This window comes from Chelonoidis abingdonii, chromosome 17, assembly GCF_003597395.2.
Source record: "Chelonoidis abingdonii isolate Lonesome George chromosome 17, CheloAbing_2.0, whole genome shotgun sequence".
Lineage (NCBI taxonomy): Eukaryota > Metazoa > Chordata > Testudines > Testudinidae > Chelonoidis > Chelonoidis abingdonii.
Genome location: NC_133785.1, coordinates 28,090,664 through 28,116,776, shown reverse-complemented (window position 1 = coordinate 28,116,776; position 26,113 = coordinate 28,090,664). Strand labels below are relative to the sequence as shown.

Below are 26,113 nucleotides of genomic sequence, written 5' to 3'. Positions count from 1 at the left end.
CCACCAGCAGCAGAAACTGAACGTACTGGAAAACAGTAGGGAGGAGAGAAGACTCATATAACCGTTGAATTGTGGCTGCAGGACTGAGAACAGAGACAGCAGATCTCCCAGAACAGGAAACAGTCACCATCACGTGAAGACACTCCAGCGCGGGTCAGAACATGAAGAGCTGGACCAGCACCTGGACCAGACTATGATCCACACCTACTGGCTAAAGACATAACAGCAGCTACGATGACGCCTAGCGCACGATGAACCAGCTGCTAGCGCGGCTCCCCACCCAAACGCTACACAAGAAGACAGTGCTGATCATGAAAGACCCCTGCAAGGGAACAGACCGTCCAGAGCCGGCAATAACCTGCCTCCCACAACATGTAGTCCTATTTCAGGCATCATAGCAGCCAAGCTACAAGGACCATAGCGGACACAATACATGAGCGACAGCTCAGAGGGGCATAGGAACAACACCAGAGGCTCCAACACCGATTGCCTCTAGATGAGCAGTCGCCCAAGACTCAAGGTCTAGACAGACCAATCTGAGCCACAGCCTGGATTGACTACAGGAAAGCCTACGACTCAATGCGCACACGTGCGTCTGTGGATGTCTGGTGCCTTACAAAGTCAACAGGACACTAGGACCTTCTCAGAAACTCAATGGTCTGGAAGACAACACTGGAAGTCAACTCAAGGCAGCTTGCACCAAGTGGCATTCAAGTGCGGCAGTATACCAGGTGGATGCACGGTCTCCGCTGCTGTTCTACATAGCTTAAACCCCCTCAGCCAGATAATCACAAGGACTGGAGTGACGGTTACGAGGGGCTAGGGAGTGGAATACCATCAGCCACCTCCTCTACACAGATGACATCAGCTGGTCTGCTAAGAATGAACGAGACATCGACTCGCTAATCCACCTGACGCGGATCTACAGTGAGGATATCGGGATGTCATTCGACTGGAGAAGTGTGGACGGATGTAGTGAGAGAAGGAAAGTGTCAAACTATGGGTGGAACTACAGCGGCCAACATAGCAACATACAGACAGCTACAAGTACCTTGGCGTCCCACAGTCACATGGAACCGATGATGAGAGGCAAGGAAGACAGCAACATCCAAGTTATACCAAAGATAACGACAGATCCTGAAGAAGCCAGCTCAGTGGAGAACAAGCACCCTCAACAGAGTACGCCCTGCCGGTCATCAGATACCTGCCAGTATGTGAGCTGGCAAGGAGTGACAGAGGCTGCCGATGGAGACCGGAAGCTCACAATGCCCGGAGGTTCAACCCCAATCAACACCCAGAGACTGTATACCAGCTGGAAAGAAAGGGGCGGGGCTGGTGAGCGTTCAAACCACTGTCCCTGGACGAACCGGCAACATCCAGGAGTACATCAGTAAGATGGCCCCAAAGATTGAGCTGCTGAGAGAATGCCTGAGCAGCAGCAGACATCGGGAGGAACCAAGGCAGAAAGGGAAGTGCCACCGCCAAAGACAAGACCCTGAATGGATGTACCTTGACAGATAGCTGAGGTGGCTGACATTTGGAAATCCCTACCAGTGGCTGAAAGGTGGACTCAAAACAGCACTGGGCACTGATCATAGCAGCACAGGAACAGGCACTGAGCACCAGATCCATTGAAGCAGGGGTCTACCACACTGAGAGGACCCAAGGTGCAGACTGTGCAGCAGAGACCTCAGAGACAGTCCAACACATAGTACAGGACGTAAGAGCAGGCAGGAACACATACACTGAACGGCACAATCTAAGTGGCTGGCATGTGTACAGGAACATCTGCACAGCGTATGGGACTAGACCCTCCAAGACCAGATGGAGATTCCACAGCAGGTTGTGGAGAATGCAGGCTAAGATTCTGTGGGACTTCCAGATCCAGACGGACAGGCAGGGACTGGGCCAATCAACCAGCATCGTGGTAATAGGACCAGGAGCGAAGACATGGTGGTGATAGATATAGCAAGGCCAAGTGCCAGCAACTCAGGGAAAAGGAAATATGAGAGCTGGAGAGACCAGGTCCTGAAAGAGAGCTAGAGAGGATGTGGAAAGTGAAGCCAAAGTTGGTCCCAGTGGTGGTAGAGCACTCGCGGCTGTAACTTCTAAGCCTGGGTGAGTGGTCCAACAGATCCCAGGAACAACATCAGAGCTCTCTGTCCAGAAGAGTGCAGTGCTAGGAACAGCTAAGATACTGCGCAGAACCCTCAAACTCCCAGGCCTCTGAGAGGACCGAGGTTGAGGGAAGAGAACATACCACCCATAGGGTGGAGGGGAATTTTTATATATAGTAATATATTATATATTAATATATTTACGTATATATATCTATATACTATATATCTATAGTATATATCTATCCTATATATATATAGCCCATAACTTTTAAGTGTTTTTTCAGGGACTAACAATAAGTATAAATGACACAAATGAAATCCACATCCAGATCAAGGTACAAGACAAGTAAAGTGTGGGAAGCAAGCAAGGGGTAAAACAGTTACTATCGAAAACCCATAAAAAGAACTGGATACTTGTGGCACGCTGAGACTAACCCATTATATTTGAGCATAAGCTTTCGTGGGCTTACAGCCACTTCGTTCAATGCATAAAGGAATGGAACATATATTGAGGAGATATATATACACATCAGAGAGCATGACAAAGGTGGGATTTTGTCTTACCAACTCTGAGGGCCAATTAAGTAAGAGAAAAAAATTTAAAGTGATACTTAAGATAGCTAGTACAGGACAGTTTGATAAGAAGTGTGAGAATACTTACATGGGAGATAGCATTCCAATGTTTGTAATGGCTCAGCCATTCCCAGTCGCTATTCAGCCTAAGTTAATCGTATCTAGTTTGCATATCAGTTTTGAGTTCAGCAGTTTCTTGTTGGGAGTTGTTTTGAAGCTTTTTCTTTTGTGCAAGGATTAGCCCTATCAGGTTGTATTGGTGACCAGCGGTTTAAGTTCTCCTACTGGTTTGTTGTTATGATTCCTGATCTAGATTTTGTGTCCATTTATCTTTTGTGTAGTAGACTGTTCCAGTTGGTGTCATGTACATAAGGCAGGGGGCATGCTGGCCATGATTGTAATATATCACATTGGTAGAGTGGACAGGTGAAATGACCCAGTGATGATGTGGCTGATTGATTAGGATCCTATGATGGTGGGTCCACTTTGAATAGATATGGGACAGAGTTTGGCATCGAACTTGTGTAATGCAAGGATAGCTTCCTGGTTAGTGTTTATGTTCTATGGTGTGCTGTGTTTCTGATGAGTATTTGCTTCAGTTAGGGGGCTGTGTGTTAAGCAGGCAAGGTCGTCTCCCAAGATCTGTGAGCGTGAGGGATCATCTTCAGGTTAGGTTGTAGATCTTTTATGATGCGTTGGAGAGGTTTTAGTTGGGGCTGAAGCTGACAGCTAGTGGCGTTCTGTTATTTTCTTTGTTGAGCAGTCTTGTGTAGGTGACTTTCTGGGTACTCTTCTGGCTCTGTCAACCTGTTTTTCGCTTCAGCAGGTGGGTATTGTAGTTTAAGAATGCTTGACAGAGATCTTGTAGGTGTTTGTCTCGTGTCTGAGGGATTGGATCAAATACCACATGGCCCACAGTATGCCAAAATTTTATAGCTGACATAGAACAATGCTCCTTAGCTCTCATCCTCTAATGCCCTACTCTACTTACACTCACATTTGATACATCTTCACATCTGACCCATGGATAGAACGCTTGAGGAATTCCACCATTATTTCAACAATTTCCATCCCACCATCAACTTCGGCCTAGACCCATCCACACAAGCGGTCCATTTCCTTGACACTACTGTGATAATAAGCACCACTCATAGTGCTCATCATGCTGTATGGAGACATCTGATTTCCAGAAAATTTAGTGTGCTCTCCAGCCTTTTCCTTATCAGTGTTGGCTTTTGGTTGTATGATCAGAATGGTGAGTGCCACTGATTGCACATAAATATTTTAACCACTTACAAGAGCATCAGTAAGGATCATAAAAATAATTTGATTGACCTGAGTTGGCACTAACATGCTTCAGAGAATCCATTCTATCTCACTCAGATAAAGCGGAAGATTTTGCTTCTATGCACATCGTATTTGAAAGTCCATGATTTCTTGGATCTATAGATAGTGCTTGTGTCATAGCTTTCCTACTCAGATCTGACCTTAGAGTGTCGAAAGACCTGAGATGCTAGCATGAAACCTCCAAGCTTAATTACCAGCTTAGATCTGATAGCGCTGCCAGCCAGGAATTCCAGTGCCTGGCTCACTCTGGTCTCCCAAACCTTCCCTGGGGGACCCCAAGATTCAGATGCCCTGAGTCTCCCAACAAGGAACACCCTCCTCTTGTCTCCTCATTACTTCCTCCCTGGATGACCCTGGAAATCCACCCTCTTTCAATTCCTCCCACCAATCCCTGGTGAGCTGCAGACTCAATCTCTTGAGCCCCAACTAGAAAAAAATCCAACAAGTTTTTAAAAGAAAGCTTTATATCAAAAGAAAGGAAAAGACATAAAATCGTCTCTGTATCAAGTGACAATATACAGGGTTATTGGCTTAAAAGAAAAAAAATGAATAAACAGCCTTAGCAAAAGAAATACAATTCTAAACATCCAGCAACACCACACATGTAAATACAAAAAAGCCAATAAAGCCTTTTGTCTTTTCACCTATTGTACTTTACTACTTGGAAACAGAAGATTAGGAAACGCTGGAATAGATGAATCCCCTCAGAGACTATGGAGCAACAGAGACGAGTACAAAGAACACACACCAAAAAATCCCTCCCTTGAAATTTGAAAAATCTTGTTTCCTGATTGGTCCTCTGGTCAGGTGTTTGGTTCCCTTTGTTAACCCTTTACATGTAAAAGAAACATTAACCCTTAGCTATCTGTTTATGACAGCTTGTTCAGGTGCAGTGATGAAAGGGAGGTAATGTGGCTGCTCTAATTAATGCTTATAACAAAGACATGTAGAGGAGGGTACAGGAAAGAACAGTAAAGATAGAAAATGCAGCTTCTGTCTCTGGTGCTTATTTTCACTTTGTACTCTCTCAGCTAATAAAATAAAAGCACATCAGACCATCTTATTAGGCACTCTGAGACTTGACAAACTTGTAGCAGCAGTGAGATTTTTAGGGCATTGCTTTTAGCTGCCTCTTTGGTCACTGGTTTACAGCAGTGTTGAAAAGTATACAGTTTTGACTGGATAAGACTGACTCTTATTAAACAGAAGGCAAAAGGAGAGGGTTAGGAAAAACAAGAAATAAGGCAGGGAAAGGGGAAAAAAAAACTCTGAGGAGGGAGGGACACAAAGTCTCACATCTCAGGTAGTGTTTGGGATTTAGCTTGAACTAGTGGAGGTTAAAATATCTTATGGGTCCACCTCGCTGGCCCAATCTCATCAGGATAACTCTAAAGATTAGAATGTTGCATCTCCAATGGCATCACAGTGGATTTCAAGGTCCCAGGAGATAGTGGGAAGATGCTCACTCCTTCTTATTCTCCCATCTGTCAGTCAGCCAGCATCCATGATAACTAATTCCTTCATCCCAAAGTATCTTTTTGAGGATCCCAAAAAGGGAGAGACAGATGGAAACGGAGCTCAAGCCCTCATTATTTTGCCCACCAATTAGTTCTAATTTCCAACACACCTGTTTTGGTCCATTGATTTTCATTCCCACACTTCTGTTGTTTGCCAGGGCATGATCTTAACATAGTCCTTGAGTTGTATCTGTAGGCCTTTTGTATTTGGCCTGATTGAGTCTGTTTCCCTTTTGTACCTTTTTCTGATAAATATTTATTGTTACAGATTATTGTGACCTTTTAAAAACTTTGATTCACTTTCTTACATTTAGGATCACAACTGGGGTAGCCCAGCTAGGCCCCAGTTATCACTACAGGTCTTTCTAAAAGATGTGCTGTAGCTCAACCAGAAGTTATGAGCTTGATGGAGGATTTATGGCGGACAGTCTATGGCCTGTATTATGTAGGAGGACAGAATAGATGATCATACAGTTCCCTTCTGGCCTTAAACTCTATGAATCTATGAAACAGGTGTAGTATTTACTTTACTGGAGGTCATGTTTTTATCAGTCTAATTTGAGAACATTTCCTTTCTAAACAAATATTTAAACCAAGCTCAGTGACTTGCATATTTTTGGTTTTTATTCTAAAGATAAATTATTAGTCAGTGATGCATTTTCCAATTACAGTGATAAAATATATATTTTTAAATGGTTGCATTCAAAAAGGTTCATAAAACTGTTAGGTCAACTGGGCTTAATATAAAGATATTAAACATGATTTGAAATAATCCTTCATGGATTAGTTAATATCAGATAAATACACTAGGGCACACATGCTATGATTAAACGCTTGTCTGGCAATCTCATGAATTCGTTAGTTCTGTTCCTTCATTGATTTAAACATATTAATTAGGAAAAAAGCCCACACCAGGAGCTGAACCCCTGATCTATATGCATAGTTTAATAATCATTGTACCATGGTGATTAGAATGATTATGGGGATATTGTGAAAAATTCATTTGCTGCAACTAAGCCAACAACTTTGCATTTGTGCTGAAAAACAATTATGGAGCTTAATTGGGAGCCATGTAATGATGACAGCAGTTATTTCAGTGATTGATTCCTAAATTAAAGAGAGCTGGCAAACTAAATACCAGTATTTCCTATGCTACAAAACTAAAAGGAGAACCAAGGTCCATAGAACATGCACAGTACACAAACTATGAAATATGGTGAAATCCTGACTGTGGTATGCAGAACTGCTTCATATGAAAGGCTGATGGATGGCCATTACCTACAGCTCTGCTTGTCTTGATAACAATGTGAAGATAAAATAGGACATAGGAATTTAAGGATCAAAATTAGCAGCAACTGGAGGCAAGCAAAATATTGATGTTCTGCAGTTGCCACTAGACTCCTTAATGTTAAGGCACTCATAAAACAGAAATCAGACATATGGAGGATCCACTAAATTATTTAAAGCTACTAGAATTTGTTCATGAAATTCAATTGATTTAATATTTGATCAATCACTTCTCATCTTTAAAAGCATATATCCTCTTCCAAGGTCATGTTTCTTGTCTTTCTCTGTACATATTTGTCAAGATTTTCCATCCAGCATGCAATGACTTTTCACATGATTCTTTGAAGCATCTTCTCCTACTCACAAATATTCCTTACAATCAAACTCTATGGAGAAAACCTTCTCAGTGATTGCTTCATATAAAGTATTTTGCAAAGCACAGCAGGGCCAGCTCCTCAGATGATGTAAACAAGTATAGCTCTATTGACCTTAATGAAGCTATGCCAGTTTATGACACCTGAAGATCTAGCTTCCAGTGTTTACATTTGTGGGAAATTATTGTAAAGTAAAAATGTTTATTTCAAGTTTTTAACTGTAGAATGTAGTTCAGCTAAACTACTATCACTGAGAATAATCTTATTGTTGAAGCTAATTAGTACTCTATATTTTGCTCTGTGATTGTATGGATAATTAACAAACAAAATTCCACTGGGGCAGAAGGCTCACAGAAGGCATCTGTGCCACTTAAGCCATCTAGGAAGTGGCTACGTCCTTTGCAGGCCACAGAGGGGTTTACCCCACTTTCACATGCCAGTGCAGGGTGTGAACAGTGGGTAGAGTGGAGTGTGGGAACTGGATTAGGTGAAGACCCATGTGGAGCGAGTGATGCTAAAACCATATGTATATGCAAGGACAAGGCTTCAGATGTTATTCAAGACCACCCATGGAGCGGGACCTATTGAGGGGCTTCAACCCATGTGAATGCTAGTTTTTTGGGCTTTAACTTGAGTTATGTTAATTTCATCCTAATGTGACTAATGGTAAAGCCCTGAGACATTTTCCTTTCAAAAATAAAGAATATTTATTTTCAGTGAAATCTAATGTTTATTTTGACATTTTGTAAGTAGCTGTGAAGTGTTGCAGACACAATCTTTCTACTTAACAGACTAACAGAGACAAATCATGTTTTAAAATAGCAGCATTCTCATTATTACATTATCAATCTCAGGCATGCTATATAAAACCTTCCCGCTTTCTTCTGCTCTTTGAAGTATAATCCTTTCTGATTTATATCTCTAAAACATTTCTATAACCAAATTTATGACATCACTTGCAAGGGCCATAAAACATGTTCAGGTACCATTTATATTATAAAAATAATGTATCTGCAGTCAAGGCGTATTCTGTACTCCCAATTGGATGGATAACTTAGTTTTTATGAATAAGTTATCTTACTTTTTGTAGATATTGGTTGAACCCTGGTGACTAACATAAAAGCAGCAAAGATTTTTAAACCATAGAATTATTGATAATATTAAGACTGATATAAAAAACATTCCGATATTTAACCATACTTTTATTTTTACAGGTACGCTACAGCACGCTAGTTGATAAATATGAATAGGCTCTGTAAATTATAAGCATAATTTGATTTTTTTCCCCTCAAAGGTGGAAGCAAAATGGCAGAGATATTGATCTTACCATGAGTTATCACTACAGGTTGGTTGGAGGCAGCTTGGCAATCAATAACCCACATATAAAACGGGATATTGGAACATACCAGTGTTTGGCTACAAATTCATTTGGAACAATTCTGAGCAGGAAGGCAAAGCTTCAATTTGCATGTAAGTTGCTAAGACTGCATTTATTAAAGCATTTCTAAGTAATTCTGTATGTGAAATGTAATTTATTTGATAATTAATGTATCATGATGACCACAATGGAAGGGGTGGATTTACCTTTGCAGTGCTTTTCTAGTTTAAATTTTTTAAAAAACCTATTTTCTCATAAAATATTAACAACAGAAAAAGACTTCCAATTCCTGACAGCACTCAGAGAACAATAATTACCACTGATGATTGAAAGGTCAAGAAAGATGAATGCAATTACTTTTGTTCAATAAAACTGTTGTGGTTTTTTTTTTTTTGAGGGCTTTTTTTTTTCTTTTCTTTTTTTGTCAGAATGATATTCATTAGTTATCTAGTTCCACACCTAGCCACATGCAAAACAAGTTGCAGGAAGACTAAGCTTTACGTTTGCTACAGCATAATGATATCCAACAGAGTCACATAAATGTCACGCCAGTAATTACTTCAGTGACATTTTGTTACATTAACAGACATACAGTAAGATTCCCTTCTTCCTTATACACTGTGCAAAAGGATATTGTTTTGCTGTGCTGAAAAGTGTCATATTTCAGCCAGGTTGGGTACAGTTGCTAATGTCAGTTTGAACCATCTGAGAATTATTATGCTAACCCTTTTTTATTTCTTCTGCACATTTTTGAGCGTGACTGAATTCTGTTGGTACCCTCAAAGGAAACTTGAAGGAAGCCACATGTTTTACTTGCTTGTTTTTTCAGTCTAAAGGTTTGCACTGTCTTTCATTGTGAGAAAGCAATTGTTTTCAAACCTCATTAATAAAACATACTTCTAAAGCCAACCTTATGTTGCTATTTCAGACATCAGTAAATGTATTAATTATTAATCTTGTTCCATTTCTCATAGCAAATTTCATGTCACAGAGGTTATACAAAGGAGATATCAGAGGTTGAGATGGTTCACAGACTTTTTTTTCGTAAAGCTGATCATTTGGTTTATCATTTGTACTGAGTTTTATAATTTTCCCACTGACTTTCTTAAGCAAAGAGCTTTTGTCTCTGGAGCTGGACAAATGAAAACCAAATTTTAATTCATCATATTCTGACCCTTTTATATTTACTTTTCTCAAATATTTCTGCAAGTAACCTTTTGTTCATGGGAAATGAATTCCAAGCTCGAAGGTGAAATTTGCTTTGTGACAAAACAAAATCCCTGTCAGGCAGAAGCAGTGGAGCAGCCATCTTAGAATTTTGTTTGTGGAGACTGAGTGAAGAAGGAAGCAGGGCTGGCTACTGGGAGGAAACTGGGAAATGAATGGAGGAGGAGGAGATTAAGAGAGGAAAAGGAAGATGCTCAGCAGGGCCCACAAGGAGGAAGCTGAAGGCTGCATATATGTCACAGATATACTTGTAATCAAGGTGTCTATCAGAGTCTAGCTCCAAATCTGATGAGGAGACACTCCTCCTTTTCTTCACCACAGGCACATTGTCCTGCCAGGAGGAAGATACATTCACCTGAAAAGGGAGCCTGTAGAAAAAATAAAAGGCATCCGGGCCCTACCCACAGGATGTGCTGAACATTTCTGGGAATATTCTTCTCACAGCCTGGGTAGAGGAAAGAGGGAGCTACAAGATGAAAGGAGCATTGGAATAGTAGAAAAAGAATCTGAAAAAAGAGTGAGGGAGCTTGCAGGAAGGACTGGAAGGAGTTTCTGTCTCTTTTCACTTGGAAGAAGGAAGGGAAACCATTCTCTGCCAGGCTGATGTTCCATGTTACTTTTACACAGTTCTTGGCATGAATCACATGACCAAGAGTGTTAACCAGGATGGCTGACAGAGACTCATTCCATATGTGGAGCTTGTGTTTGAAGTAACATCCACTGAAAGATCTCCCTGATCAGAGAAGAGAAAACATTGCCAAGTAATGGAATAGAAACACAAACCTCTGTTTGGCCAAAGAACTTGAAGGTGAGAATAAATCTGAGACAAACTGCAAAGATATGTATCTCCAAACTGAGTAGGAGTTAACTTTTGCATGGTACTAAGCCAAAAGCAGATCCACTCCTTTCTGAAGGATGATTTAGATCTCAGAATGCTGAGGAAATTGTCTTTGCCAGGCGAGTATTATTAGGATCTACAAACAAGAATACAATATGCAGCAGTGGAAAGCAAGGATACTACGTAGGAGACTATGCAAACTCTCTCACTCCTAGATGAGTGTACCAGCAACTGTTATCAGGGATGAAGTTAACCAAAACCTAAAGGAAAACCCAAATGACTTTTTCCAGGCAATTCTGCTGGCCATAAAATCTGCATAAGGAGTACACAACTGGATGCAACTAAAGGAATTCAACAATTAGTAAGGACTATGGCTACATGGATAGTATTACTGGCTTTGTCTTATTAATACAGAGTTTTTGGAACTCTATATTGGTGAAACATTCTACCAGAAGAACTTAATTCATTGGGAGATAAGGTCCCTTAGTGATATACCAAGATCTCCAAAGATTAAAGGTCAAGTAGTTCGCTTATTGATTTGATATTTGATGTCCCCAGAGATACACTTCCCACAGCTACTTTTGGGACCAACAGGAGTGCTGGCAGCCTTTTTGGCGCACTAGGCAGCAGAAGGTCCTGCCCCCGAAATACCACCGACGACCGCGGCAGCCAAACATCCGGCTGCCGCTGTCACTGCCCCCCAAATGTTTGCACCCTAGGCAACCACCTAGGTTGCCTAATGGGTTGCATCAGCCCTGGGGACCAATATGGAATACAAAATCCTAGTTCTCATTTGAGTGGACCAGATGAACCAGCAAGCTGCAGCCAACGTTAGTAATAATATGCGGATGCATAAGAAAGAGGAATGTAAACAGATATGAGATCCTAATTTCAGGAAGAAGGCTTCATTATCAGAGGAGATGGCAGAAATGCAACAAGAAACTGAAGTGAAAGCACCCAATAAAAAAGTCACTCTGAACATATGCTCATAACCTGGTTTGCAGAAAGAAAAGACAGCAACCTGAGAAAGGCACAAGAGCACCTTGTTTTGGGGTCTAGTACAAAGATCTTGACAGATAGGTGAAAAGATATGAAGACAGAAAGGGATTTTAATTCATTCAATCTAGTCATTTTCATGAATGGGCCTGCATGGCTCTTGGCCCCAACCTATTACAAAAGCTACATAGCTTTTCAGCGGTTTTCCACCTATGAGTCCAATTAAAAGAGAATTAAAATTGTGGTCACAAAACTGCTCTTATAAAAGGCCTTTGATAAATCAAACACTGACTTTTCTTTGACCTCTCGAAATTGCAGTTTAATACCCAGCTGGTACATTGCTCACCCCAAGGCCATGTAAACATCAGTAGGAGTTCAGGATCAGGTCCCTAGTAGTATATTACTCATCAAATTTAAGTGTGGCATAATCAGACCCTGTATAAATAAATAGCAATAGTTGAAGGACTTATAATTATGTAATAATGCTACTTATTATATATGAAACATTATTATTTCACTGTTACAGTCTCCCATTCCCTATCTTCGCACCTCCTTCCATTTGTTTCTTGTGTACACTTGTTGTCTCATATCTCATGCTAATCCCTTTGTGACTGGATGTGTCTATTTTATTATACGTGTGTGCACTGTGCCTAGCACAGTGGGGCCCTGATCTCTGATTGGGGCCTCAAGATGCTATTACAATCCAGTCAAAATGATAATTCTAGTAATAAATTTGGGAGGGGGAAGTTTAAGTATATTTGTTTCCTTATTACAAGGTAAATAACCATACGTTATAATGTAAATTATTGTTACTCAAAGTAACTTTGTGTCTTCCTCCCTCTTCTCAAACTTATTGGCCACATATTCATTGCACACCTCAACAAGATTTGTGAAAATTATGAGCTTTTTCTACGTTGAGTAACAAAACAATTGCTCCATGAGATACAAATAGGTGTTCAGATTCAGCTGGAGTTTCCTTCTTTAAAAATAGAGCTGTCAAATCAAAGCCTGCAGGAGGAATATTGTGTGGGCGGAAACGACATAGATCATTAAAATAAAAGACAGTATCATTGAGACGGAGGACAGTGCAAACACATAGATGCTTTAGCAGGACACATGGCATGGCCAAGCCTAGGTTATTAGTACTTCTTGGTGAAAGTTTGTGTCATCCTAAATAGAAAGGAAATTGTACATATTCCCCATAAAGTATATACTTTTAAATTAGAAACTGCAATTCAGCGTTGATTATTCACTGCCCAATATGCTCTTCAACAGTTAATGTTATCTAGATAAAAGCTAGAGCTGCATAATTCAAATCGAAATCCAGATCTGGATTTCCAACCTCTTCAGATGATCAGATCCTGGATCTTCCCTTTGCAGCAGTTACAAAAAAAATGGGTCCAGAACTAAATTTAGATTCTGAATCACCCCCTCCACTCCCAAAGTCAGGAGTCAGCAGCCATCTTTTTTATCACCTAGGTGACAAATTCAGGCATGGTGCAGAGGCCTAGCATGAGGCTCCGTGCAATAGTTAACCTCTGAGTGGGGGGAGCCTTCAAGAGAGCTGCCATGCAGAGATGCCTCTGCATTTCCTTTGGGCAGTGCAGAGCAAGTAGCCTTAAATAGGAGGGTTGTGCTGGGGGAGGACTAGGGGCAGGTCAGTGCTGGAGCCATGGAATCTGAGTTTATGTGCATCCAGTGATCCCAAAAAACTACACAAGTGGTGCAAAGGGACTTCAGCTCTATTCAAACTTATATGCTGGAGTAGCAGTCAAGGAGTCCCTTGCCCATCCTCACCACCCTTCACTCAGTCTGAAAAATCATTCAGATTAGTAATTATACAATACTTTGAGTCATGATGTGCAAATATTGAACGACCATTAACTAACTACTGGTTCTGCATTCAGCATGGTATTTTCTAAAACAAAGATGTTATATTTAGCCTGGGTGCAGGCTTCCCTGACTTGAGAGTTTTAGTTTGCTTTTCCCCTTCATGAACATAGCATTAAAAATGTTCACTGCCAGCATCCTCCTAGATACCCAAAGTGCAATGACAGGATCCTTGGTGATAATGCCACTAGAAAATGGCGTTTCTAGAAATTGTCACAGAGCCAGTCAAAGCAGGGATTTGGAGTGTAATTTCATTGCCAGAAATAGCAAAGGTGGAAGCGCAGGAACATCAGAAAATCCACAAGATGAAAAAGCATCCCAATTCATGGAAGTTTTGACCAGTGAGTGTTTCTTTTCTACTTTAGCATTGAGAGGCATTTTCTTCTGCTTATTAAGGAGTTGTTTTTCATAAAACCTGTCTATTTTTGTGAATGAGGATTATATAACTCACATTTAATTCCTTAAAAAAACAAAACAATAAAACCCAAGTCATGAAGAACTGTCAGAGTGCTGCTTCAGCTGGGATTTTATCCCTCAAGCACTGGGATTTGCTTTAATTATTTTATCAGTTTGAAGTAAAATAAGTATATGCAAACAACTGGGCTGGGGGGAAATACCCATAACCAGCTGCAGTAAAGCAGTCCATCCTTGCCAACTATTATTTCTTTTAGTTCCAAGTAATGATCCAAACGTACACAGGCACACTCCAGAAATGACAAGTCAAATAACATATTGAGGGAAAAAAGACTATGTTGTGACTCAAATTATGTGAAACAATATCAATCATGACTATTAATAGAGAATGAAAACAGTAGACCAAATATTTAAGACATCCAGTTTGTCAGGGATCCAAAATGAGATTCTTTCTAATACATTAAAATTATTTTGTCGTATATTCCATAACTAATCAGAAGTGATGATGATTTCTATTTAACACAGGTCTATTCCTTTCCCATGTAAAAGTCAAGTGACAGTCAGAAATCCTTATTTTTCACTTATGAACTCCAATAAACATTCACAAGGTACAAGATTCAGGGTTTCAGATACAGGTACAAGATTAATGGGTGTCAAAAGAAAGCAATACTCTTGGATTAGGCAGCACAGACATATTTTGTCCACATTTTTAAAAGCTTCCCCCTTTATTTTAAACAGAGCTCTAGTTATATTTTGCTTGGTGTTTTATGGCCACATTTAGATACCCATTGATTTCAATGGGATTACTCAGAAAGCAAGATAGTACTTTGTGCAAAGGTATCAGAACCTGGACCTTATTATCAGTGTTAGGGAGAACATCTCATGATCCATTTTCATCCTTCCTGCCCTTGGCTGGAGATAAGGTTCAGGGATGGCACACATGCTCCAAGAATTTTGGATTGGAATAGATGGAAGAAATCTGGATTTTCTAAATGCTCTAACATGGTGTGTGCCTGACTGTTGCATGTGTAGAACAGACAAAATATTATCTTTGTTAAAGTGACAAATGGAAGAGGAAATAGCCCCTCTAGCACAATCTTCTGTTTTGTAACTGGGAGGGGGGATGGGAAACAACCCCAAACCCCAAATCTTTATTAGTATCTAACCATTTTAGGATAAGATATTTAAAAACATTCAGATCCATTTAGTCTTAGCCAGATCATGACAGTATCGGGTACATGCAGAGCTCTTTTAGACATTTTTTGTATGAGATGCTCAGAAAGCATAAAATCCCACTTTTCATCTGATTACTTCATCATGTTGTTTACCTTTGACTGCACACAAATTACATGAACATCACAAAGCAATACAGCATGCCTCAAAATGTCATAACCCTTTTTACTTGAACCGTATGTTTTGAAACAGAAAATAGAAAAATCAATTCAGTTAAATCAGATCAGATATTCTGAATTTATGAAGTCTCGGCATGCATGAATTTCCCTCTAAATAGTTCATACACTACTAGCTAGGCTGATAGTGTGCTACTGTACGTGTGTTGAGATGCCCATTGTAATTATTATATCATGATTAAAGATGTAGTGGGTGTAGTAGCTACTGCCCAGGAGTAAAAGCTTTCTCAGGTAATTTGAACCACTGACTACCAATTAGTTACCTACAAATGCTTGCATACTGATCAGCCTGACTTTATCTTCTTGTACTGTATGACATAAAAATCAATGCAATATTTTTCTCCTTAATGAATAATTGTATGAATTCCATAGTATTGTTTACATTTTATTCATCTTTGCAAGGTTGAGAATTATGGATCTGATTTTCAAAAGCTCCTAAGTAAACTAGGAGTCTAAAACATATCTTCAAAGGGGACTTAGACCCAAATCCTAAAAGGTGTTAGAGAATTAGGAATTAGACACCTAAATACCTTTGAGAATCTGGCCTTAGACCTTTAAAAGCCTAAGCCCCATTAACTTAAGTCACTTTTGAAAATGAGCCTTTGGCTCCTAACTCAGTTAGGCACTTTTGAAAAATGTACCCTGTGTCTCATCTTGGGTAAGGAGCAGTCCATTACGGCACCACCCTCAGAGCAGCCCAGGGAAGGAGTTGTGACTTCCAGAGATGGAAGCAAACTCAATTGACCCATATCAGCAACAAATTAGTTCCCCAGGAGCACTGACTCTCTATCACTGGCCAAAGAACACTGGCCAATGATTGGGGGAGGTGGGACAGAGCCAAGTATCCATTTATTCCCCACCCTTCTCTGGCCATTCCTTATCTTCCTATGGGGTGAAAGGAAGTAATACCGCAATTCAGACCAGGAACACCACAGAGAGGAGTAAAAAGGGGCACTCGAAACCCCCTTACTCCCAATTACCAGGCAAGTAGGCCCCTCTAGGGACACATAGGGCAAGTCACAGTTTTGCCATTTGTTTTACATTGCATGATCATAACACCTAAATGGAATAACACCTAAAACACACAATCATTGCTTACAGTTGTTCCCATATTATTGGTGGAGAAGCTTGTCTCAACTTGTATGCACATATAGGACCAGACAGAGTACAGAGGAACATAAGACCGGAAGGAACTTCCTGGGTCATCCAGTCCAGTCCCCTGCTATAACAGGCAAACCCTTCATCTAATTCCATTAAAAAATGTATCAAGCTCCATCTTAAAACTGATTGTTTGCCCTCACTACTCCTATTGGAAGTTGGAAGATGATTTCCAGCCTAATACACTGCACCTCACTCTGTCACCAAGGCAAGACATGCCCCAGTGTGGATTCAGCCTCAAAGAGGTCATGCAGTGGCAATGAAATACTGCCTGCCCTCCCTCAGCATTTCTCCCACGTGAGGAAAGAGCAACCGACTACAGCAAAATCAAGCAAGACTAAAGTGATGTTGGTAGTAAGAGGAGGCAATGCTTTGAAGATATCCTACTGCTGACTGACATGTGCCTTCAGGTTGTTAAATAGTTCATTGTTGGAATCTTCATTATGAGTGGGTACTCAAATAGCTACCAGCAATAAATGCCTAATCCCACCTGTGACTGGCTAGAATGTGTCCAATCTACTGCATATAGAGTTGTAATAGATAAGCCTGGGGTTCACAAATGCAACTCCTTATTACTTAGAAACAATTGGCTGGAAAAGCTCTGCCTTGTACAAAATTGAATCTATCCATCTGTTTATGAGCACAAATCACCAAAGATCCCTCCAGTCTGAAGTCCATCCCCTCCCTAGGCTTCAGAGCCCAAGTAGCAACTACGAAGCAGTATAGGCATACCCTGGGAGACCTGCGTTCAGTTTCTATTTCCTCCATAGACTTTCTGTGTCACCTTGAAGATGTCACTTGTTTTCCTTCTGCCAAAGTTTCCTGCCTATAAAATGGGGGTAATAGCAATTCCATACATCAGAGAGTTGTTGTGGGGAGCATTGAAGATTATGAATTGCTCAGGTAATAGGGACCATATAAGTATTTGTAGGTTATTTTTAGTTAGGTATTATTTACTCTTCTGCTAATCCTATAGAAAGGTTTATCCTAAATCAGCCTGCTGTAAGTTGTCCTGGAAAAAGCAATATATGTGATTGAGATAGTGTTGGTAACAAAGCATCTATAGGTCCCAGAGCTGTTGGATTCTGATTGATAAAATGTAATATTTTTTTGAAGAATAAAACCAAGTTTCTTTATTTGCGGTGTGGGTTAAGTTCCTTTTTATCTGTCCAAGTTTCACTGAACACAAAATGACTTAGCTTCCAATAAACTATGGAATGCAATATCTACAATGTCCACATGAGCTATTTTATTTTTGGCTTGGCAAGAAAACTAAAAAGATAGATGAAGATTTGGAAAAAATAAGAAACCTACTTAAAATTCTCAGTAATAAGTGACTGTTTTCTTTAAACAAAAAGTAATTAAATCAGTTTTTATTACTTATTTATTCTTGTAGCACAGGTAAATCTTGCTTAATATCAGTTTCAAAGACATAAGATAAAACTCATGTATTTAGTCTTTATATTGTACAATTTATGTTCAAGGAACAGAAAGAGTCCTCATCATAAATACTTTTAATAATAAAAGTGAAAAAGGCCCCAAACTTAGCTATTCGAGATAAAAAGGATAAATTCTGATCTGAAGAATCACATTGTTTTTACCTCTCAGAGCTATAAATAATCACATCTTAGATGTTAACATCTTGAGAAGAAGTTGAAAACCATAGACCTGGGGTTACATTCACAAGCAGGGTTATGGCCCCTTTGCACTACTCAGGTGAATTCCACACAATTCAGAGGGATGTCCCTGCTAGTGTTTTGTGCAACAGCTGGACCCTATGATTCTCCTCTCTCCTCCTGGGGTACTTGGCTGTGTGTGGGAGAGAGAAGGTGGAGGCATGTCAAGGATCCCCAGGCTCAAGAGCCGTTAAGGACCTACCACAAAGTTCATCTTTCTAGACAAGCATTTGGATAGGGCAACAATTGGTGGGATGGGGATCTTTGTTAAGTTCTGAAGGCCCAAGTGTTGTGAGATCTTCTGCTTTTTCTATTGCTTATATTTTATTGGCATGGATTATCATTTATAATATTGTGTGAGGGTGCCCAGGGCCAACCAGAATAAACAAATAACTGGAGATAAGGACACTCAGTATTTCACAGCATCTTGCAAGATAGATCTGGCTTATGGTGAACAAAGTCACAAAACTGGTTTTGTGCAGGTTCAGGACTACACATGCTCAGAGCCAATTGTACGATCAGAGTCTGAGAGAACAAACGACTTAGTCATACATAAACACCTATATGCATACTGAAAAATCAGTTCCAAATAGGATACTGGGTAAATAGAAATAGAAGAGACCTGTTCAAGGTGAGAATGAATGCCTCTGCCATGAGATACAGTTTGCCACAAGGGGCCGAGTCTATCCCTAGTATAGCTGCATTGAAGTTAACAGAGTTACATTAAGGATTAATTTGGCCCATTTGATTTAGACTGTGGAGAAAGAACTCTCCAATCTGGGGAAAACTCATGCAGAGGGTAAAGTGATGCTGTGATGACTAGTGACAAAGGGACTCTATGATGACAAGCGAAAACACGTAAAGAATATAAATATTAAAAATATATGGTTTTTTTCCCTTTGTGAGGGTCAGTTTCTTGACTGTGCCTCTGGCCTCCAGATGGAGTTTAGAGTGAAAGCCTCCATCAATACTCACTGCTCAGTACAGTTCACCCTGGTTCAATTCAGAAATGAATTTTAATATTTTATGCTCTTAACACTATAGATGAAAAAAAGTCAGATGTGGTCCAGCTGAAGGACATCACAGGATACACTTTGCAGTGAGTTTCTTTGTGCACACAGCAAATATAAATTCAGTCAAGGATTTTTCTCTAGTTCAATGTTTAATTTAATTACGGTCTTTTGCTATTCCTCCATTGTGGTGCTTACTTTCTTAATTTACAAGACAGACAAAGTGTTGCTATCCACATTTCATAACAGGGGAACTAGAGCCCAGAGAGATTGAGGGCCAGATTTTTAAGGTATTTATGCACCTAAAGACGTAGATAGGCACCTATATAGAAAATACCTTAAAATATCTTGTCCTAACTGACTTGTCCAAAGTCACCCAGAAAGACTGGGATTGAGTCAGGAATTTAACCCAAATCTTCAGTCCCAGTCCAGTCCCTTAACTGCAAGGCCAGCCTTCCACCAACCATTAGTCTGCTTCTGCTGCAATTTTTAATAAACTGATGGTTTCTGGCTGATTATAGATTATTAAAAATATGTGTATGTCCCTTAGTCAACCAGAGCAACTTACTCTAAACAACATACCTGAAAAAACCAGAGCTTTAAACAGCATCCTAAACCATCTCAGAAATCACTCAATGCATATTTGCACTCTGCCGCTAATTCTTAAATGGGAAGGCTGTTTCAGCCAAATACTCCTGAATGATGGTTGTCTAATATTCAGCACAGGCTGTCTCTCATTGCAATTTAACTCTCCATCAGAATCTCCAGAGCCAATTTATGCCGATCAGAGGCCTCCTGTGAAGTTATTCAGTTGGATAGATCTCTAAAAAGATGAATTTTGGTGACTGACCTTCTTCCCCCATCTGTTCCAAACAGCTCTGCCATGACAACTGGGGACAGAGGAGAGGGTATTCAGTCTCAAAGTGAAGGAGAAATAATGTACTATGCCCAGAACTATTGTGCCTTTGTGAAGGGAAATAGGAGAAAAAAGATGAAGGTTTTCTGTTAAACAGAAGGTAGGGTAGGCCTGTGGAATATCTCCAGTGGGACAATGGAACATGAGCAATAAATATTACACCAGTATGCCTAGTGGAATGGGACACTCAGCATTCTTTGTGGCTGTTAGTTCAACCATGATCATTGTGTCTCTATAGTGTGCAATGGGATGTTGTTGCAATACAAGATTATATTAATGACAATTTGGAGGCTTACCCAACATATATTTTCAAATGGGACAGAAGAGATATATTATAGTAAAGAGCAACAGAGAGTCCTGTGCACCTTATAGACTAACAGATGTATTGGAGCATAAACTTTCGTGGGTGAATACCCACTTCATCAGACACACAAAAGCTTATCTTCCAATACATCTGTTAGTCTATAAGGTGCCACAGGACTCTTCGTTGATTTTTACAGATCCAGACTAACACAGCTACCCCTCTGATTATGGTAAAGACAGGCTCTTTAAATGTTTAGTGGAAAATATAAGAATTTAAATCAGGAAGTAAATAAAGCTAAGCAGCTTTCAGCTGCCTTAATTAGAGATAGTATTGCTCTTAATCTTAAGAATGAATTTATGGAAAATCAATTAGAGAGTAAAAATTGAAGATTAGATAGTGTTAAAAGAAGAAAGAGATCAATAGCATCAACACCATTATCAGGATCTAGGAAGCATTAGAGAAGTTACTTGTTAAGTTCACTTTTGTCAGTTAAAAAAGTATTTCGTGATCTATGAGATTTCTGAGCAACATATGATCACAATGCGCCACCATCGTGATATTTGTAGAAAATGGTGCTTACCAAAGTAACTACTTTTATGAATACATGGCCCTTACAGATCCATTTTAAAGGCTCAAATGCCCTGCAATGTGAAGGTGGAACATACTCTTCTCCTCTTTAAAGTTTTCTAACAGGTTCCACTGCATGGTGGCAGGGAATCTGATTTCACACTGGGAGCCTGTGGTGGCAATGCCATGAGGGAAATCATTTATCATATCATCTGTTTGTGACTAGATCGTGTCACAAGGATTAAAAAATGCCATATATATTTATAATATGGGTTGTCAACCTTTTAATTGAAATGCACTGCCCTCTCATTTGAGGGGTCATGAAAAGGTCTACAGTCACTTGTGACCCTCCCTCTCTTTATATCTAGATGGAAAGTGGACTCTTTTGTAAAATGGGCTTGCAGTATGAAAAAGGTCAAAACCCACTGATTTAGATCACTGAGCATAACAACTCCTGAAACCAACAAATCAAACCAACATTCAGAGAAAACATTAATATGCTTACAATGGAGGTTTCTAAAATAAGTGCTCAAGCATAATTGTTTTTACATGCTAAACTATGGATTAGCATTGATAAAACTGACTTTTTTCCATCCCACCCTGACTATTAACATAATCTGAAGTTATCTGATCTTCTGTTGTTGTTTTGGTTTGGTTTTTGTTTCTCATAATATCTGTTTTCCATGATGTTGAAAAAGAGTTGTTTTCTGTAGAGGAAATTTTAAGGACTCTGATCTTCAAGATTTTTTTTTTTTTAGGTATCTTCAAGATTTTAAATAATTGATCTTGATTTAATTAACTCATTTTCTGATATTTGAATTCAGTTCATATAAATTTATAGATAAATTTATATCAAGGCTTCTATTTTCCTTGTGCTGAATTTTTTTTTCCATGAAGACCATCGGACCAGACATACATTACCAGTAATGTACCAGAGGGGTAGCTGTGTTAGTCTGGATCTGTAAAAGCAGCAAAGAATCTTGTGGCACCTTATAGACTAACAGACGTTTTGGAGCATGAGCCTTCATGGGTGAATACCCCCTTCATCAGATGCATGTAGTGGAAATTTCCAGGGGCAGGTATATATATGCAAGCAAGCTAGATATAATGAGGTTAGTTCAATCAGGGAGGACAGTAACTGCATACCGCACCATAGTAACACTAGCTCAGGAACCAATCCATGCAACAAACCTTGATGCCAACTCTGCCCACATATCTACGCCAGCGACACCATCACAGGACTTAACCAGATCAGCCACACCATCACCGGTTCATTCACCTGCACGTCCACCAATGTAATATACGCCATCATATGCCAGCAATGCCCCTCTGCTATGTACATCGGCCAAACTGGACAGTCTCTACGGAAAAGGATAAATGGACACAAATCAGATATTAGGAATGGCAATATACAAAAACCTGTAGGAGAGCACTTCAACCTCCCTGGCCACACTATAGCAGACCTTAAGGTGGCCATCCTGCAGCAAAAAAACTTTAGGACCAGACTTCAAAGAGAAACTGCTGAGCTTCAGTTCATCTGCAAATTTGACACCATCAGCTCAGGATTAAACAAAGACTGTGAATGGCTTGCCAACTACAGAACCAGTTTCTCCTCCCTTGGTTTTCACACCTCAACTGCTAGAACAGGGCCTCATCCTCCCTGATTGAACTAACCTCATTATCTCTAGCTTGTTTGCATATATATATATCTACCCCTGGAAATTTCCACTACAGGCATCTGATGAAGTGGGTATTCACCCATGGAAGCTCATGCTCCAAAACGTCTGTTAATCTATAAGGTGCCACAGGATTCTCTGCTGCTGTTACCAGTAATGGTACCGAGAATATGGTATTGTATACATTGCTGTATTACTTACTTGTTTCTGTTTAAACAAATCAGCTATATGATGCAGTTAATAATGAACACTTAGACTGACAATTATCCCATCTCTTCTATTACAAGTTAATTGAGACAAAGAGCGAATATCTTTTTTATTGGATCACCTTTGTTGGTCTTCCATTTCTCTCATATCTTGACGCCAAAATGGCTATAATAACACTGCAGACAGCAATAATTAATTGAGAAGTTTTGTTGCAGTCTCACTCTACTGTCTTTTTTAGATGAGTTTTCCTCATGCTATTTAAAGTGAGAATACTAGATTTCATTGTAAGCCATATCCTGCTTGCTTTACTCAAGCTAGTAGACCTACTGGAGTCAGTGAAATTTCCCACATGCTCAAAGTAAGGTGGCTCAGGTGCAACGTTTAACTCTCTATTTTAGATTTTCTTTAAAATAGTTATAAGTACAAGTACAGCAATGATGACAAGAAACACATTGATATTATACAGTTGTGGCATTTTAGAACCAATCTGCCTGAGGTATTTTTCAAAGCTACAGTGCCCACATGGGAATACTGGGAGGCACTGTACCTCTAGGTGGCAAAATGCTTTCTGGCGCTCTGTGGGAAAGCATCCTGGTGCCCTGCGCTCTTGTGGATGCGTATCAGGGCCAATCACAATCTGACCCTAACTATTTTTGTAGCCATGTTGAAGTCAATGAACCTTTTTACATGAGGAAAGATGATGACTAAAAAATAGCAACAAAGGTAGGTATGAGTCTAAGGTCCCAGTCCTGCAAAGCTTTGATCATGTGAGTAGCCTCATTGTTTGCACTGGGGCTAACTCATGTGAATAAAAACCATTGAAGTGTGAAGGATGGTTCCCATCTTCGACAATATATCAGGGAACTCCAAAACTAAAAGCATGAACTGCTACAACTTAAGCTAAGGATCCAGGTTCTTTAGATGGGTGCAGTAATAGAGGCTCATATCCTCTGTGAATCAGGCACGAAGGGAGACCTGTAACATATACTATAACAGCAGTGAGTTATATGAGTAATTTGCACTACAGAAAAAAAATAGGTAACAAATAACCAGTCTCTAATCACAGATGGTAGGATTACTTATTGCAAATGTTAACAATGCGCTTTTTCTGAAAACTGCTGAGTTCACAATTTTTGGTCACATTTCCCTGTGAGGAAAATTGCATTGTGATACATCATGTCATGATCTATCACACGCTCTAAAGCAAAGAAGAAACTGGAACCCAACGTGGTGTATCACAAATCAGGATATCTCCACAGAAATGTGACAAAGCCTATTGATTTTTCCTCAGCAGGATTTCTAACTTGTGAAGTGCTCTTACTTCTAATGACTTAGCTTTCATTGTATTATTCAATAATGGCCTATAATTATATCAGTAATATTTGGGATTATATAATGACAAAACATTTATGGAAAAAAATCAAAAGTTCAAGAAAGCATGAAATTGCATTGATTCAGATGAACTGTTAGTAATTATGAAAGGTGATAAATTTGACTTGCTTTAATTGTCTGTACCAATCTCATATATTAAAATGCTCTTATTTCCTTGTTTGATCATTAGTAGTACAGGACAGTTCAATATTCATTGCTAACATAGGTTAATAGAGTTTTATTTTCTCTAATTATAAAAAAACAAGATTTGTTTTCTTCTACTAAGCTATTGGCAATAAAACGACATCATTTATCACCAGATCACCAAATCTCATGCACCAAATCAGTGTTGTTTGATCATCTTCATATAAATACACCAAGAGTATCCCTTGCATGGAATCCTTAACATACTGTTGCATCAGACCAACTTTGTTGCATGACCTGAGTCAGTTGCCCAAACAGTGGTGCAAGTGACAATGACTCTATCTAACGGAGACCCAAAAAGAACATGGTGTCCTGGCTGGTGTCATGGAAAGTTCAGTGGATACTGCTCCTATTGTGCAGTCTGAAAGTCAGGAAACATGCATAAGGTGGAAATATATGATGTGGATCCTTTCTGGTGTAGTGGTAAGATTGGTTTCTGAGCGCTGCCTTTCTGAAACAGTGTCCTGCACTAGCAAGTTGGTTCAAGCATCCACAAAAAGGCCAAATCTACATTCTTCTCTCAATGCCAAATCCATTGTTTCTTCAATATGCAAGAGATATAGATTTCTTAGTGAAAGAAATAATTGCAAAAGTCCTGTCCTCTATTGCTAGGCTTAAATGTAGGGTCAACAGTGTTGGCTAAAATAAAACACTTTCTGAACCTTGGCCCATTTTTAGAATTCATAACTAAATCATTTTTGGAACGTGTGAAATATTTGGATCAATGTTTTCTTTATGAGTTGGTCCTCTTATCTTGAAAAAAAGAATATGATGATCTCCTCCCCCCACAGCCCCTGTAGTTCTACTTTCTTACTTCATGTTTCTGGCCAGGACTGAAACAAGAAATCCTGGAATGCCATGATAAATACTATCCTCATAATGTTCCCAGCTATAACTGGGAGCAGAAGTGATGGAAATGTCAAAAAACATTGTGAAACAACCACTTCCTGTGACATTTTTAACCCAAATTTACCAACTCAGGAGGCCTAGACATTTCTGATAGTTTTTTTTCTTTTTTAATAAGCATCCCAACTGAATCCAAACTATGAGCGTTCTGAAGCTCAGCTGTCTCAACTTAAATCATGCAATTCCTATTGATAATATAACATTGACAGACCCTGGTTGTTGTCAGGCAGGATCAAACCTGGGCTCTCTGAAGCTTACCTCTACTACATGAGCTACAAGCCATGAGCTGAGGTGAGGGTTGTAGCAGACTCTAGATCAGTGGTTCTCAACCTGCGGCCTGGGGGCCACTTGGGGCCCAATCAGCACAGAGCTGCGCCTCATGTGACATCCTTGAGCCATACACATTTTATTGGATGTGTCCCACATAACACATTGCAGGCCGCATATGCGTCCCACAGTGGTAAATAGGATGAGAACCACTGGTCTAGATGGTCTATGTGCCACTAGAGGGGACCAGAGTCCCATACCAACCAGGCATGGGTTACAATAGCACTATTTATCACTCACTTGACCTGAGCATCATACACTAGTTTTAATGTATTCCAAAGTGTGTGTCCGTACTTCATGGCCTTGATGCCTGTTCTGCTCCTACTTCACAAAATAATACACAGTTTTATTATTTTCTGCACATTGCCCTCACAATGGCATCAAACCACCCCATATCTGTAAGCAAGCATGGCAGATTCTG

General features: G+C 39.8%; 1 protein-coding gene across 2 annotated transcripts in view; it reads left to right on the top strand.

Moving 5' to 3' along the window:
• CNTN6 (contactin 6) overlaps positions 1–26,113 on the top strand; it is a 232,854-nt gene that overhangs the window by 92,442 nt on the left and 114,299 nt on the right. For both annotated transcript variants that reach the window (XM_032794620.2, XM_075073115.1), the window contains exon 4: positions 8,513–8,688. In XM_032794620.2, coding sequence (XP_032650511.1) covers positions 8,513–8,688 — 176 coding nt within the window. The remainder of the gene's footprint in view (positions 1–8,512; positions 8,689–26,113) is intronic.